Source organism: Synchiropus splendidus, chromosome 14 (assembly GCF_027744825.2).
Source record: "Synchiropus splendidus isolate RoL2022-P1 chromosome 14, RoL_Sspl_1.0, whole genome shotgun sequence".
In the NCBI taxonomy this organism is placed as follows: domain Eukaryota; kingdom Metazoa; phylum Chordata; class Actinopteri; order Syngnathiformes; family Callionymidae; genus Synchiropus; species Synchiropus splendidus.
Window position 1 is genome coordinate 7,592,573 of NC_071347.1, and position 18,338 is coordinate 7,610,910.

General features: G+C 42.2%; 1 protein-coding gene across 1 annotated transcript in view; it reads right to left on the bottom strand.

The window, feature by feature from the left end:
• reln (reelin) overlaps positions 1–17,841 on the bottom strand; it is a 74,372-nt gene extending 56,531 nt beyond the window's left edge. The window contains exons 1-2 of the mRNA XM_053885314.1: positions 17,345–17,841; positions 4,258–4,365 (exon numbers count right to left, since the gene is read on the bottom strand). Coding sequence (XP_053741289.1) covers positions 4,258–4,365; positions 17,345–17,597 — 361 coding nt within the window. The 5' untranslated portion in view covers positions 17,598–17,841. The remainder of the gene's footprint in view (positions 1–4,257; positions 4,366–17,344) is intronic.
• Between the last annotated feature and the right edge of the window lie 497 nt (positions 17,842–18,338).

The window sequence follows — 18,338 nt, forward strand, 5'->3', positions numbered from 1 at the left end:
TTTAGAATGAATACCATAAATTTCTTGTTATAGTGATGACTGAAAGGTTTAGAGCCCAAGGCCGGGGACCATGTGCCAAACCTCAAACCTCTTCCCATTTGTGCAGTACTTGCATAGCACAGCTGACTTGCTGTGGATACACTTGTTCTTCAACAACAAAGGTTAACGTGTCAGCATTCAGATGTGAATTGCATCTTGTAGTACGGAGATCTGTTTGCCGTCGGTTTAGGTGGAGACATACCATAGTCATGAAACCATGAATGGTCCGAAGAAATGGCAGGTAAACAACAATGACACTGACAATGATACACTGATATTTATCCATAAAACAAAAGGTAAATGTACACGATCAACCCACAAAGCTCGGGTCAGTGAAAACCATTCTCCATCAAAATGGGTCCCATACTATGTTGAAGTCCACAATGTGAAAGCCTCACTACTTTCGGTCTCCATTGTGACAACACCAAACAAATCACTGAGGTGCATCCAACCACTTTGCAAATCCCCAAACTAGGACACAGGCAAGAAGGCTTTAAAAAGCCCAGATGCTAAGCAAGGAACAATGCCTTGAGAAGTGGCAATACAGTGACACATTTCATTCTCAAATGTATCACTGTGGTAAGCAAAGTGGTATATGTTCCAGAAGTGGAAAGCATTTCAACATTCTACCTCACAACAAAGATGACTGTACGTTAGCTAGTGCCATGACCATAACAATGGTCACAGCCCTGTCACATCACAGCGTCAGCCTCAACTCTCAAGACTATGATGAAGTTGGTCACTACAGAGCTGTATCTGCATATGTGTGACTGTGTGGCACAATTGCATGTCAGCCGCATTCCACCCCCTCCCCCCACTAGTCAAAGGGCACCACGATTTCATCTCGCACCAAACTGCGTGTGAGCAAGAGCCCATCCGTCATGGGGTGCAAGTGTCGGACGCACGTCCCTGTCGCTGAGCTGTCTGTTTTGTCAGAAAGCCAAATCCATCATATTGAGATGAGAACAAGATCTTAGCACGCAGGAGTCGGCCATCCCTCATATACATACAAATATGCAAATTAAAAGCAAAATAAACATCACCCTGCAAACCAGCCATCCATCAATGACCAGTCTTAGAAGCTTTGCTGTGGCACAGCAACACCAAGCCGCCTCTCAGGAGTGATGGCATGCCATCCTCTCATCTTCCTCCGCTACACCTCTGGGTTTTTTTCAGTCAAGAGAATACATTCCACTTTTTAGTGCATTGTCTAATATCTCCCTTTCCAGAGCACGCATTTTAATCTGTTAATCTCTACACTTTGACATGTTCCATCCCTCTACTAGCCCCTTTGTCATCGCTCCACCGTTTATTAAAATTGGCAGTTGTTTATGTCAAACAATTTCAAGACCGTATCAAGTGGTTATGAAAAGTAAAATAAAAAACACAGACCAATATCTTAAGTTTTTAAACAGAAAGGTTGGAATGGGAAAAAAAAAGATTTCCTAATGGAACAAAGTCACAAGGAAACACAAGACGCAGTTGGAAATCTGCAGCAGTGGCACAATTCCAGACTCATGTTGCTTCACTGGCGATGGGTACAGACATCCTTCTGTGTGTGTTCCAAACATGCCATTGCACAAACATTTCACTAATTTTGTGGTAAATCCCTCTCTAGCTGTCGACAACAAAATAAACCCAAAGAGAACCTTCAGCCTTACTCCGACATTTGAAGCACACAATTACAAGGTCATTCACTTTAACACGATTGCTGCCTCACCCAGAACTGTTTATCAGACCCTGTGATAAAATGTCTGCCTCGACAACGTTCTATTTACACTCCTTTGTTTTCAGACCCTGTTAGTCAGACTGCCGCTAAACTTCAACCCAAGTCTGTCTGATTCTGCACAAGCGTTGGCAGCCGTCGTAAGAATTTGTGGTTGGCCGCACGGCCACATTTGAGGGTCCTCCTGTCTTTAGGCAGTGAAGGAAGGAGCCGCTGGCAAACAGAGCTTCTGCTCCGCAGCCAAAACTATAGCATTCCCATCTACCCTGACGGCCACCCTAATTACCGCAACTGCTAATTCGACAATGAGTGGGTGTCGAGTTCTCATGACGCAGTAAAAAGGGAGCCACTCCACCTCTCACTTTTATTGCAAATGCCATGCTGCATGTTATAATTCCGCGACTCCACCAATGACTGAGTGCAATGAGTAAAAAGTCACAATAGACCAAAATAGACTTGTGGATGCCTTTACTACACTTGTATCTGGGGACAGACACTTGTTTGACAGGCTGAGGGGACTTTTCTCCACAAAGGCTTCTCCACAGTCACTGTGTCTGCTTGTTCACCACAAAACCACCCAACATCCCATGGAACTGTATAAACACAATCTTCTGTGTCGCCAGATTCCTAATTTGATGTCTCATTATTCTACTCGCCATAGAAACAACAACATGTATTCACATGTGTATGTATCCATTTACTATATATTCAGCATTTTTCCACCACTAAAAGATAAAAGCTTGTTGCTAAAATTCATTGGACTATAAAGGACCTCACGTTTCTTAACTATCTTATGACTTTCCCCTTCAGACGCCACTGTGAATTGACAGGTGACAGTAATGAGGTCTTCTCCACTGTGCCCTCAGGATCATCTTATATCCAACTGGGATACATCTGTCAAGCACCCGGTGCCACCAACATCTGCTGGATTTCACCTGAACACAGTCAGTGAAAGGGAATATTGTATGTTTCACACGGCAGGCTCAAGTCTGACTCTTCTCCTGCTGTGCTGCCTCACACCTCTGTACCTCAGGCTACGTGCAAAATAGCTGATACATGACCAACAAATATGCATGTCTCGAGGAAGTCGCCATCAAACCGGTGACAAGGCCGCGGGTCTGAACACATTCACGAGCCAAACATCAGCTTGACCACATTAGTACCAAACACGAGGAGTCATTGCCAGCCTCCAAACGTATATACCATCTTTCTTACTGTCAGTTTATCCAGAGAGAGGCTGCAACAGACCTCCAGCATGGCTTTAACAGAAAATAAATGTGGTGTTATACACGTTTCACAGCCCAAAGTAAACGGGAGAGCGTGTGTATTTCCACCATGCGCAACAAGAAAACAGTGGAAGGTGAGCAATTTCCTTTGAATTAGATTCTGTAATATACAGTATAAGAATAAAACAGCATTTTCACAAACAATGGCGGGATTCCTTGGTTTTATTCTGTTAGCTGCTTCATCATCTGCACTTTTAAAACATTGTTGAGTGTTTAATTGTGTGAACAATCCACTTGCTAGGAACTAATTTAAGACCAGTATCTTTGTTCTCCATAGACTTCTCTTGTGCATTTGTCTGCTCACAAAGAACACAAGGACTCTTCCTATGAAATCAACCGACAGTGAATATAATCACTTCAGTTGTGTCATCAAACTAAAATGAAATGAAAGCATAAATAATAAGATTGAAGAATTGATATTCATGACTAGATAGGACACTGAGTTAAAAAAAACACATTAAGTTGTACACTATTTTGACATCACTACCACCAGACTCACCAAAATAACATGTTTAACATCAAAATTAGGTCGTCGTTCATTTTCATGTGAAAATGACTGTTGTAGTTCAGTAGCACACCACACATCTCTCAGTGTGAGTCACATTATTTGAATCCTGGCTAAAAACATTACAACAACAGTTAGATATATGTCATCTTCAAATGTTCTACCAGTCACGCCCCTTCAGTGTACCAGGACATTCCCCAGAAGTCTGGATACTCCCCGGACATCTCCATAAATTCCAGTCTGTAATAGCTGATTAATAAAAGATTGCTTCAAAAGAAACCCATTGTTTTGGCGCCATACCATATTGGCCGACTCCTGTGACTGTGCACATGTTCAAGTGGATGTAGATGTTTTGGTGGGAGAAAAAGCTCATGCCAGTCTGGAGTTGAATGATGACAGTACTGTAAAGCTCCATCATAACACACCATCAGCCACTAACTCTAAGCTCACTAAGCTCATGTGGAGTTTAGTTAGAAGCAGCATTGTTCTTTGCAGTTTTGGTACAATTAAATAACTGATCAACAGGTTGGTGGATAGATCTGTGTATGATATCAACCATATCTTTGTCCCACATTGGTGCTACAGACAAACAGCAGGTCATTGAGGGGAGTACCAGCACTTAAAGACCTTGGGTGAACACAGGGGAACAGAAAATTCCATTCTAAACAAGAGCATCACAGAGACTCTCCATAAAGACTTACCAAAGCCAAAAGCAGCAGGAGCTGGAATCGGAGCAGACTGGACAGGAGTGGAGGTGTACAGTCCAGTCACCAGAAGACCATCGAAGGGTACACTTGTCGAGATGGTCACTAGAGAGAGGGAGGCAAAAGGGATATGAAAAACTTTATGCGTCATTAAAATGCATTTTAAATAACACTTTCCCAAAATACAGTACTAATGAAGCACACCATTAGAAATCATTTTTTAAAAGTGCCAAAAAAATTCAAACCTATGTGAACACTGTACGATGAGTAAAAAAAATTCTCAGGCACATAAAGAAAGAAATATGTGCGGTTGAATGAGATAGACCAGGAGAGCAGGTGTAAGAGCAGGTGTCCAAGAATCACCACACGACTGTTTGACAAATGATCAGCTGAATAAAGGCGTATTGACTTTAGCAGTGTAGTACAGTAACACAACGAACCAAAACAATGTCATCAAACCTAAACACCCACGTTCCAACAGCGGAAGCGATTTGTTAGATGCAGCCTTAATGATTTAGCACCACTCTTTTTATTAACGGTGAACACAAACAGGGTAGAACACACTTTCACAGGAAGAAGCTAGATACTTATTGATCCAACCACTGAAAAAGCTGCTAAGTGACAGGACCACAGGGCCGACTGTATCACTGGAGAAATAGAGCCGAGCCGCTGGACTGCTTCCAGTCAGACAGCTCAGCACACAGAGCGACTGTCTGCGGCTTAAAGGGGAATGCATCTCCCCCCCCAAAAAAAGTTGTACACAAAAGAGATCTAAAAGCAGTTGTGGGGGGGAAAGCGTGGGGTGTATTTGTACAACCCTCAAGATCCCCCAATTTTTAGGTCACAAGAAGAAGTGTGTTTATGTGTGTCAGTTCGACGTGGGCGTTGATTTGGGTCGAGTCAGGTTTGTTGTGGGAACCTGGCCAGAGCAAACTGTGTGGCCTCGACTCCCTGCCTGTCTGAGTGGCTCCAGTCACACATCCTCAAGTAAGGCGTGTGAGAGTTTCTGGGGATATTGAGGGGCTACTCCCAGTCACGGGGCCAGGATTACGTATCAAAGCATTAATCATTTACACCACAAAAACACAACCTTTGCCAAACATTACACCCTCAGCAATAAGTTTGTGGTGTTTTACATTAGCAAAATCTCATCCATGCATAATAAAACTCCCACCTTAGAGTGTGAAGAAATGAGAGTTAAAGTTATAATTATTCTACATGCTGTACACATTTTTAAACAAATCTGCACAACCTTTGCAGGTCACTTACCAGATACCCTTGACTAACCCCTAAAATACAAAGCTTTTCTCAAAGCCTCTGCCCATTGACCAGGAGCAGCGTGTCTGTTGCGGCATTCAGTTTTGATCCTTGGCTGCTCTTGACCTGTGCATTCAAGTCATCCTCACTCCCATTGCATTAGCGTTCTATACTGACGGCAAAGGCAGCTCTCTCAGTCGCATATTGACGGATAAAAAAACCCTTTTCTTTCCCAAGTAGCGTTGCAGGCAGAGGGCGTAGATTGCGTGACAGCTAACCCAACGTAACTCTGTGTTCGGGTCTGGAACTCACAGCTCTTTGACAGGCTTTAAGTAGCAATTGACTCGTTGTTAAGCATAAAACAACGGAAAAATATTTTTATACGTGATGCGCTGCCCACGGCATCAGGATATGTTGCGTAAGGACGGAACATGTGCTTCAATTGAAACCCTAAATGCACCAACATGCAATGTGGAAGGCTGCTTTAGGCAGCAGCATAGGACGCAATAGTCCACTTTCCCAACGTCTATATATTGCGCCATGGGCGTGAGGGTGTGTTGCAGAATTGTATACTAAAATAATGTTGAAACAGCAGACTATTTTAGCGTTTTTCTTCCGGGAATCAGAAAACATCTTTCACTGAACTCCCTTCCTTTTGCATAATTTTTTTAGAAGTTTTCCCATGTATTTATTTGAGCCAAAAGTACATATTAAAACCCTTGCAGGCCAACAGAAATTATTTGAGTTTGACACACATGGCAGTCATTGCAATAAAACTGGACGCTTGTTCCGCTTTGTTATCTAATATGGAGATCATTTTACTTAACTTCCTTTTGGCCATAGGTAGATGGTCGCATGAATCAATATTGTTCAAAATTCTACATTGAACAATATGAAATTCAGTCAGGATAAATTGCACAACAAGCAGCTCCATTGTGACAACAGCAGTTATTATCCTTGGCAACACAAGCATTATCATATTTATTCCATGTTGCACCTCTAACACTGCAATACCCCCATGCAAAGAAGCGGCCTATTCATTCAATGCAGTAATTATAATATTTCTCCACTGCAGATGTACAAGCATTTTTCCCTTCCAGAATACATTATCTATTCAACAAATCCATCAGTGCGCAGCACAACTTGTTATCTATGTTTACATTACGTTGATCCAAGGCCATAGCGTGATGTGATGGTTTGATGGAGTAATGGACAGGCTTTAAAGCACTAGGTATGTCTGTAGAATTACCATCCTCCACACACAATGCTTATATTTTTTTGCATTGACATGCATCATTACGGTTTTATGTACCACAAGCTTTTTCACTGACACACAAAAAGAAGATACAGAGAGCACATAAAATATTCTTCCTTCCCTTGATACCTTGCTTTATACACTGCTTACACATTTCTTCCACTCTCCTTACCGTTCTATTTGTGGAATCATGGATAAATAAAAACCCCTTCTAGTCTTTCCCCATCTACTCGCATCTCATGGATTTCGAGCCGTCTACCTGTACTCTGTTTGATGTGGAGGCGGAGGTGTAGGAGTGGGGAAGGAAAGCTGAGGCTACAAGGTTAGAATCAAAAAGTAGAACCGTGTTGATAAGGGATGGAGATATTAGAGGAAGGGAGTGGTCTGGGGGGCGCAGTGTGTGCTGATCGATACGGATCGAAAATCTAAATTATTTAGAAAAACCTCTCACAGTCTTTCTTCGCTCGCCTGCGGTGTGCACCAGATGAATGAGCCAATCAGATCAGATTCAATGACCTGTTGGGATACTTGCACACACACATTCACGCCGCTCTCAGGGAGTCAGCTCGACGCCTTTGATGGTAGCCTTTAACATTCCTGCCCATACCTCATTTTTTAGTTCTGTTCATCTGGCGGAGGCTAGTAAGAAGCCATAAGGTGGGTGCAGGGTTGAGCTATTACCAAACATTTGCGCAACCAGACTGCAAGAAGACCTTTGTCTTCAACAAAACTAGACCTGAAGACGACAAACTATTTCAGTGAGAAGCAAAGCATGGCTGTATCCATCGTAGCCTTCCCTGCCTTTACCTAACCTGTTTTTTTCCCTAACTAGTCCTAAAATCTTGGATGACTCAATGGCTACTCTTCCTATTACATCTTATATTTCTAGTGCACCAGAGAACGTGAGCATGGAATCAACTACTCAAGTTCAACTACAGTACATCAAAACATGTTCAAAAAATGTTGCCATCAACCCAACTATTTGCCAACCAACCATCTCAAACAAATCAGGTATGTCTGAGAATGACATGAAAAGTCATGTCACGTTAAACAAAAAAAAACAATTCTGTTTTCGATATGATCTAAAAAAAAAAAAGTTGTTATGATTAGGTGTAAGTGGAACGGGTGCGTAAAACAGCTTGAGGAAGACAGAGGCCAAAACCAAGAGGAGGAAATGGCACATGCCAGACAGGTAGGTGAGGTACAAACACAAAATACTACAAACCCAAACGCTCCAACACGCACATGGGTTTGCCTTAAGCAACCATGTAATATTGATGACTTGCTCTGCCCCATGACATACACAACATGGCCCTCCTCAATCGTTGATGGGCCTGGAGCTGTCTTTGCCCATTTAAATCTACCAAGAGAATTGTGTAGACACAAAACACAAGCAACAAAAGACATTTCAAGACTGCCTGATCTCTGCAGGTCTTGACACGAGCAGAGATAGGAAACACACACTTGTGCCAGAGTGGCATCCATGGAAAATAATGTTCAGAAACTATTTCTCAAAATTAGGTCATGAACAGTCACCAGCAAAGCATAAAACTTTCCATTCTATTATTATTCATATTATTATTCCTTCAGCTGCCACTCAAGTTTTCCAACAACAGAATCACAGCATCACATTCCTAAGTCTTATCCAACTTCATGAAATAATATGCTCTTGTTTTGCTTGTTTCCTTTATACCTGTTTTTTTTTTTCAATTAAAAAAAAAATCACTCTGCATTAAAGTCATTATTACACACTTCTGTTGCTGACCTGCAACTCATATTTAAGAACACATTTTTTAAAAATACCTTTGAGTCCTTTTGTGTTAAATCACAAGAAACGCACTCAGTGAGTGCAAACCTGAGACAATAAAGAATCCTTTAAAGAACTAGAGCTAATTCCTAGACTGGGTACTGAACCAAAGCCAAGGTGGTGAGAGCTCCTAACCCCTAAATCACCAGGGAGCATGGCGTGTGCACTGCAAGTGTGTACTGGATGTTCTTGCAATGATCCGGATCAGTCACAAAACAGTGGCAAAACTGCACTAAACATCATTTGTTCCTTGTCGTTTCATGCAAATTTCAAAGTTCAAAAGTTATTTTGAACACAGACCAATGAACAAACCAGCTTCCAATTCATATCCTGCTTGATGGAGGTGAAATCATTTTTAAAAATGCTGATAATGCTGATGCTACTGGGATCTCGTCAGCACAGAGGTTGGCAAAGCAGCAGCAAGACATGAGCTCATTCTGAGGAACATTATGCAAAGAAGTGAAATCCTTGCTGGACAGGAAGTCAGGGAGTGTTAGCAGAATCCCCTATTCAAGCTGCAAACTTCTCCGCTTTCATTTTAAGTTTGGCACAGCCTGAACAGACTCATTTAGGTTACTAATACACCCGCACCCACTTCATGACCTTTACTAACATGAGCTAAGCCACTTAAACCAAATGGCAAACCCACAACACCTAATTCAGGTTCCTATGAGAAAATTGAATTTACCATCAAGAGACGACATTGCTGTCCTTTACCATGCAAAAAATCCGAAAGGTTTAAAAATAAACAAATAAAAATGTTTTTTACATGATGGCAGCGTGTTTGAATGAAAACATACGCGGCTAAAATAGTATTTAAAATATGCCTGGCCATCTGACCCATGTCTTGCTGAGAGAGACACGTGCCCCAGTGAGGACCAGGAAATGAAGACTAGACCATGGGGAAGCTATATTTCCATCTGCTTTAATAGTGCCAGTGCCAGAGTGCCACGATTTCCTTGCTTCCTAACATGTTAACAAATGCAGTGTGCCACGGAACTATGAAGAAAATTTTACGCCTTTTAGTCAAAGCTGGCTTGGGAGAAGGCAGATTCCGTTTATTTCACTAAAAACAAGGTTGTTCCGCAGTGTCAGAAGGTTGTGTGGGAAGTGTGCAACGGCACATATATGTGTCATGTTGTGTTCCAATCAGGTCTTCGAGCCATCATTCCATTGCGTAACCTTCTGGCACCATCTTTACCTGCTGGCAGCGCCATCTGCTGCTGTGAAGCTTTTGATGAAAAGAAAACCTCACTTCTCAGCATTCACAAGTTTGCTTCAGTGAGTGATCTTCAAACTTCTGTGAAAAGAGAAAGGCATGGCCAGAAGTTGCAAATGGTCATGAGAATATGTCCTTAGCAGTGAAGTGTTCTGTGTTTTCTTTTTATCATTATTTACTCAAACCTAGCATAAACACTAAAGTAGGAATTGCACTGTGTGAGGGAGAGTAACTTCACCTGCAAGTGTCTAGAGGCCTAAATAAAATCATGTGTGCATCGGTGTTGTACTGAGTAGCTGAGGATGGATTTCTAACCAATAAGCTTGTTGCCACAATGAAATGACTAGATGATCAGTACTTGATCAATGGGGAGCACTTCCCAAGACACCCACAGTCAACAGCTCAGCCTGCCTCGAGCGCTCTTATATGTGTAACTAACAATGTCAGAAACACAGGTCTCCATCTTTTAGCCGAGCCCTCATTCAACTCCACTCTTCTAGTCATCGAAAGCTATTGTCAAAACAGCGTTTATAACTTAAAATTGAGGGCATTCTCTTAGTGTGTTTCTGCAACTAAAAAAATGAAGATGCTATAGTCATTAAAGCAAATATTAAAGACAAATATTGCATGAGTTTGAAATCAATTACAGGTAGGTTTAGAAGGGAATATATTGGAGTTCAAAGGGTGAGAGAGGAAGGCTTCCGTTTTCTTAGATTATTTAAATAAAACTACCAAAATAGTATGATAACTCGAGTTAAAAGCTCTATGTTTTAGTGCTCCAAACCATTGATGCAGTAAGGTAAACATTGAGAGGTGAATCAGAGTTGGTCAAGTTTAAAGTTTCAGCGAACACATTGGCTCAAGCGAAAGCGATATGTTCGCTGGACGGCATGAATTTTTAAATAGAAAGTAAGTCAGGCAGACTGATCGGCCAGATAAACATGGGTTGCTTCTCCAGATTACATGCACGCACACACTGGATGTCTCGGTTGTCATCTACAGCTAGAACAACGTTTTCCGTCGACGGGGGATGCAAACTGATCTTTGCCCAAAACTGCAGCTACATACTAATTGTATACGTCTTATTTGACAGCGCGGATATGTCAAAAGATGCTAATCCTGAGTCAGAGCTGACTGATGACACACATTTGTGGAGGCTGCAAGTATCTCATGTCATAGGTGGGATTTCACAACAGAGCATTAGGGGAATGAAGCATTTTCAGGGTCCCTGCGAACACCAACCCCCTCATCCATGCTGTCACTTTCAGCAGGGATACGTGTGAGCTGTGCATGCAAGAGGCTGTAATCTGTCTTTGCCAGCCTGCTGCGTCTCTGTGAGACAGGCTGGATGTTTGAAGGTGACTGGTGCAATATGGGGGTAGGGCTAGGGCTAATCCGCCTGTGCCACTCTGCATATGCCCAGCACCAGGCTAGCTGCTCCCTGCTACCTCCTCTGTAGTGTGGCCACTGAGGCGCTACAAGGCCCTCAGAATGCTATCAGCACAGACGACACACCGCCCCCCAGCAGGGATTACAGATCTCTCAATAAAGGTGCCAGGAGGAGGATCTTCTAAATAGGAGGAGGCAAAGAGCGCGGAGGACGCACACAATCGTCCAACAGGAGCACCATTCTTCAGTCGGAAGAGGCCATGGACAAAGCTGACACGCCAATCTACAGCGGCTGGGAAACAACCCCGTGAAAATAACAAGTCCAGCACGAGGACGGAGAGGAGGGAGGAAAGGTTTTAGACGGATCCATCATCATTGAAAATCCGGCTTAGAGCCACTTGGTTTTCCTTACGGAAAATGAACACTGGGCTATTGTTGTCAAGCAGATTGGGATGGGCATATTAGCATGTGTTTGCATAGATATACAAAGCCCCGAATGTCATCGGCACACTCATTATCCAAGCATTTTGGCAACCCAGAAAGAAAGTTTTCTTTTTATGTAAGGTGAACTTCAAAAAGTACATTTGTCCAGGGATGATGCGTCACAAAATTGAGCCGTGGCTCGCTCGAAAAGTTACAAATATATAGCAGTACATTGTTTCCACTCACATTTAAGCCCTTAATTATTCATGCATGTACACCCTTGTGAACTCTGGGATGCTACATGTTTTAGAGAGGGGCATGTGAACAGGCTTATGCCGGGGGAATGTGCAAACTACTATGTATTTACTGGCTAGAAGTATTTTTTTTTAAATATTATCCATGTTTTTTATACTGACAAACCATTGCCGATTTGTTTTAGAACAAAAGTGTCGCTATATCTTAAGCAGTACTTTGTGCAGCTGGGCCTGCAACAGAGACACCAACCAATTTTTCCTTTTTTATCTCTGTGGTGAAATAAAGGAGGGCGTAATGATGTGATTTCTGATTGAGCACAGCTATGTTTGCAGGCTAATGGTGAAGGACGAACGCTCTTAGTAGACCATAGAATATGAACTTTAATAGCACTATAATTATCTGGTCATTAAAATGTATCCATAACTATGGTATCCCATCATCTTGTAAGGTACGATCCAGCAGATCTCACAGGTAAAAATTACTCAACAAATGTACCTTAATATTTTGCACACTTAACAATGACACAATAATTTGCCTGTTTTAAGCAACACATTGAAGCAGGCAGCACTTTCTGTCACGTGATGCATTTGTACATATTTACTCCAAATTTTCATTGACTGGTTTATGAGAGTTGCTTTCTTTATTGAATTGATTAAATAAATCGAAAATGCCTGTCAAACCATAACACATTTTACTTAAATACTACAACAAGACATTTGACGACTGACATGATCTTTTCAAGGATAGTAGTAGATCAGCTGACAACACTGTTTTCCACATTTTAGATCATCTAGAAAGCAATAAGATGACGGTATATCTAGCAGAATTAGATGAGATTTTATGATTCAACAGCAGGACTGGAAATGGAGACATTTGTCCAAAACATAAACCTCAAGACAACATCAAGTTAGACAGAGTGGGACCCCTCTAAGCAAATGTAATGCATGGACACTTGGAACACCCTGCCCTGTAATCTTGACAGAGAAGCACTTCAAAACACCTCTCTAATCGACACACACTGAACACGCCCACTGGCCCAGAACCGAAAGCCTAACTTGTAGGTTTTGTGAGGAGTCTTTTGAGTATGAATGGGTGAAAAGAGTAAAAACAAACTGAGGTCCATATGACACTGGAGACACTTGATACAACATCAAGTTTGTGTCTGGCCACCAGAACAACAGGCATGATAAATAACCCTATTCAAGGATGTGTTTCTGCTAATGCAGGAAAACACACATCTATTGGGAATATCCAGAATATCCACATGAACATGCTCTTAAAATCCTTCATTGTGAATGTGTGTAATCGAACACACAAACAGAAATACGCTTGACACACTTCTCTCCACTCTGTGAAGTGACCTATTGAAACGAAACAGCAGGAAGCTGAATGGCTGAAGAGATGGGAAGTAAATGAATGCATGGTTTTGGTCCACTTGTAAGTGCTGGGTTGATGTTCCCTCTCCTTCACTCACTGGAGAGCTCCATTAAACCATTAGCCCCAATTCCCGCCATCCCCTCACACTTACCTCCTTCACAATGTCCCTTGTTACTAGCAACTAGATGTCTACATGCAAACTAGGCCAGTCTTTTTTCGGTTCACTGACCAATGCTCGATTCACCATACAAAATACACTTTGGATTTTTGCTTGCTTTTAAAGCTGACAAATTAAAACTGCTGAGCATAGTCAGGCTGCTGGTAAAGAACAGCAGTCCATGCTATTCCGGCCAAATCTAATCACAGGAATGGAGCTCTAAGCAATGCATCCCTGACAAGAAACTGTCAAAGGTCAGACAACAGACCCTTGACAGGCTCCATGGAGGCAAAGTGTTTCACATTGCAATTACGGTATTCAATTGAGTGCTGAAATTGCAACAGATGACGACAAGCTTCTGAAAAACAAAAGAAGGCCTTTGCTCTTCATGACATTTCACCGTGGTTACAGTGACAGCACCCCGTCTATTGAGAGATAATATCTGTTTTGGACATCTATCTGACACTCTGTGCCTACAACCTCCACCGCTGATGGCAAATATGTTGTTCTTAGCAAACAGAATAACAACCCAGAAATACCCCGGCACTGAGGACAAAAAGGAATATTGGCTACTTCCCTATTGAAAGGCACATCGAGTAGTTTTCTTGTTGCTGCCAGGAAAGCTGCTGAAGTCATTTGCGAGCCCTGATCCACTAGTCCAAGAGTTGACAGCATTCTCAAGTGATGTATTGGTTTTCAAGTTCCAAATTGTAGTGTCACTTTTTAGAACGACGCAAAGCAATTTGAAATGATCATCTTGCAAGCGTTTCCACAAAGGCCATCGCGCACTAACTCCTTGAGTGGCAAATCTGTGCCGCAGAATGATAACTTTGGTTGGATCTTTAAGTGAGATATATCAATTTCATTATTGCTGTAACCATATTCGTATCCTGCCAGGATTTATTTTTGCTGAGAAGTATGAAATGGGGTTTGACGTGTACAATACTGGACACCTTTCATTATTTAATTTAAGCAGGCCATTACAGAAATGTTATTTAAAGGGACTGGCCAAAGTCTATCTATCTATCTATCTATCTATCTATCTATCTATCTATCTATCTATCTATCTATCTATCTGTCTGTCTGTCTGTCTGTCTGTCTGTCCGTCCGTCCGTCCGCCCGTCCGTCTATCTATCTATCTATCTATCTATCTGTCTGTCTGTCTGTCTGTCTGTCTGTCTGTCTATCTATCCATCTATCTATCTATCTACCTACCTATCTATCTATCTATCTATCTATCCATCTATCTATCTATCCATCCATCCATCCATCCATCCATCCATCCATCCATCCATCTATCTGTCTGTCTATCTATCTACTTCTCAATGTGCTCTACTGCTGTTTAACTTCTCATGTTGTTTGCTCCAAGTGTAATGGCGTCACTTGTCTTTCAGCACATTAGAACTTCTTAACTATACAGATAATTTATAAAATACGATCTGTGTTAAGTTTTCCCTTGTTGTACCTAAGTACTGGTAAGAAGAAGATAACATGGCTGTGGTTGCATCAGTTACGGTTCGACCCCGCAGTTTAAAGCATCCAAGTTTCTGCATCTTTTCCTATCTGGAAAACCTTCAGATTAATGTGTTTTTACTGTTTCCCTGGTTTTATTTGTCCACTACGGTATTTCTTCACACCCACCATCATAAACATCTCACTTACTGAGTAACCTCTCTTGGCCACTTCATTCTGATAGCTTAATACAGGATTCTTAACACGTACAAAAACAGACAGATACAAACCAAGTTTGCTGCCCACACACATCTTATCACTGAAAAGCAACAGTGAATCTAGAAGCAGTGGGGTCAGGTCAGAATCCCAATTACTGTGAAAGCATATCTCCCACACAGAGTGATAATACTGCTTGGAACTAAATGCAAAGGTCCTTTTTCCAGACTCTCACCTTGAGTCCGTGTTGTATGAGGTCTTGTTTTTCAGCTTGAACTCCCCCTGCATCTGCTACCAACCTTTTCCCCTTATTTTTTTTTTTTTTCAACGACATCTCCAATGCCCTCCGCCTACAATTTCCACATGCCGCTGTGTGGAAAACATTTCACAATGTAAGTTCTTAACAGATGCAATGATTCATCTACAAAATGCTTTTGGCTGAGATGAACTAACTAAAAAAAAAACTAACATAGATCAGATTGTTTCCTTTTTCACCCAACAACTGTGGAAAACTGATCTTTTTTTTGCTGAATGGGCAAAAAAAATGGTGTCCAAAAAAAAAACAACATATATTTATTTATATAGATATATAAAGTGAGAGTTGACTCATTGGTCAAGCATGAATCATTGATAAAATATGCATGAAGATAAAGCTGACTTGGCTCAGTAGGAGGCTGTAAATGTAGCAAAACACCAGTCACTGGTGAACAGAAAACAATTCTCTACGTATCTTACTAACCTGAGTAGGAAAGGCATGACTTATTAGCATTTGAAATTAACATCAACCTAATTTATTTATGGCACTGACTCATAAATTCACAACATTAAACTTGAAATTTGGTCAGCCTCAAATGAGCTCCTTCAGAACAACCTGCTTTTTAATGTTATCAGACTGTTTTTTTGGTGGATCACAGATATCCAGATGAAAGAAAGGCGCTCGGGGCCACTGTATGAGTTCATCTTGATCGACGCTGTTTATGTTCCATGTAAATATCTCAGTTTTACATCTTAAAACATGTTGCAGAAGACCGGCCCACCATTGATTCATGCATTTCCACGGTTGTGGTAACCTCAGCGCCTACACAAACACGGGCACGAAAGTCAATTTTACCTGTTATAAAATGAAATGCAATTCACACGGAGACGCAAAAAAGAACAGCTTTGAACCTCAAATTCTTCCATTGCAAACCCTAGTGCGGGTCTCTTATCAGCTCAACGCTCACGCCATCATTTAAATCTCTCCGTACTCCATCTGATCCGGACCATGGCCCTATTTAAATCTCTCCCTCCTCCCATTCTCCACATTTCTAATGCTAATTATTTAAACCTCTCTGTGCGTACTATCCCTCCCATCCACCAGCTAGTTATTCAAATCTCTCCACACCCGCTGTCCCCACCAGCCCGGATCCAGTTAAAGGGTGTTTGACTGAAGGCTTGATCCAGGCTTTCATTTTTCATGCAGATAACAGCATCTTTTTTGCATATTTGTCTTACCTTTATTTGTAGACAGACAAGTCATTGACTGTATTTTCAAGAAGATAAATTAGCAAGTAACAATATTCTTATTCTTCATGAGCAAATAAATGACTTATATTAAAATAATAAGTGCTTGCTGACAGTGGCTAAAACCAACCACTTCCCTTTAAGAGAAATAGTTACTGGGAACTTGACCTTTGAGTGCTTCTGCTGGCCTCCGTGGGTCACTGTCCCCTGTGTTAAGACAAGTGACCAGAGCAGGCCAGTTCCTACGGTCATATGGGACCATTTCATCATCTTCATATGCATGCGGTGAGGAGAAGAACAACTTTCGTTTCGGCTCTCAGTAAAAAATGTTCCTGCCGTTCAACAAGCAATGTAATATTTGATCGTACGCGTTTTCATGCTCCAATTTACCAGGATATTTCTGCGAGACCAGGAGAAACCACCTACACATGAAGCACATGGATCAGCTCGGAAAAAGACCAAAGCTGCCCTAAACAGAAGTCCCACTCATCATCACAAGTTACAGTTACATAAATACTGGAGCTGACAACAGCCACCCCACACATACGGCACACTCCTTTGTCAACAAGCATTATGTATGACGTTTACATCACTCTTTCAGAATCATGATCGCTGCTCTCCCTTGTATCGCAACCATATGAAAGGTTACATTTAATGCAGAAAATAGAATCAAAAGGGAGAAACTTTCACCAAAACGTTAAGTTAAACATCATCCCAAAAAGGGAAAAAGGGCACCGAGCAGAGATTTAATCGTGTCATAAGAGGAGTGCTCACCTTGATATTCCTGTCCAGGGGTGTAAGCAGTGGGGTTGCCCGTGATTTGGAGGGTGAGAAGAACCTCTACACCACCTTCTGTGACCCCAAACTCTTCCAGCTCTCCATGGTGCGTGCACAGAAAGAAAAAAGGATTGAACCGAGGGTAGAAATTGGCTGGGGGTGCCCCAAAATCCACACTACTGCTCCCTAGGACTAGGGCCAGCAGGGCACAGCCTAAGGCAGCCCCGAGAGAGGCTGGCACCATGGTCATCTGCCCTCACAAAGCGAGGGTCTTAAGTAGTGGAGGTGGAAGAAAAAGTGATGTTGACGGGAAGCAAAGAGGGCACAAGTAGAGTTCCAGCTTTTGGAGTCCACAGAGTAGTAAAAAGTCCCAAAGAGTGTGCGGCAAAGTGTGTCTGTTGTGCAATATGAAGCGTGTATGTGTGTGGGCTTGTCAGTCAATCAAACTGTGGAGCTCTCCCGCTTCCTCTCCCTGTCCTACCTTCACTCATAGGGAGTTCAGAGCTTCGTCTGCGCTGTCCTGTTCCAGCGCTTAAATACCTCACCCCTCCCTCTCATTCCCTCTCTCCTCCCACCCTTCATGGCTCCCTCCCTCTTTCTGTCTCTCCTTCTCTCAGCAGCTCCATGCGTGCTGTATGATCACTATGAGACGGCCTCCATCATATAATCCAGCTCTTATCAATCACTCTGGTTTCCTACCTTTGCCTAACCCCTTTTCACTCTCGCTAAATCTCTGCTGCGCTTCCCTCGAGAGACTTTGGGGATTTTATCTCTGTGCATCAAATCTGAACAAGCCTATCTGATGTGTCCCCATGTCTCCCCACTATTCTTTGTCTCCTTGCGCTTCCACCAGGCTGCTGCACCCTCCTTCACACTTTCCTCTCCCTCCTAATTTCACTTTCTTCACCTCTCTTTCCAGCTTGGTCCAATTTCAAATTCCATAATTCCCTGTTATTCCTCTCTTCACATCGTACCAAAGCTTCTTCACTGA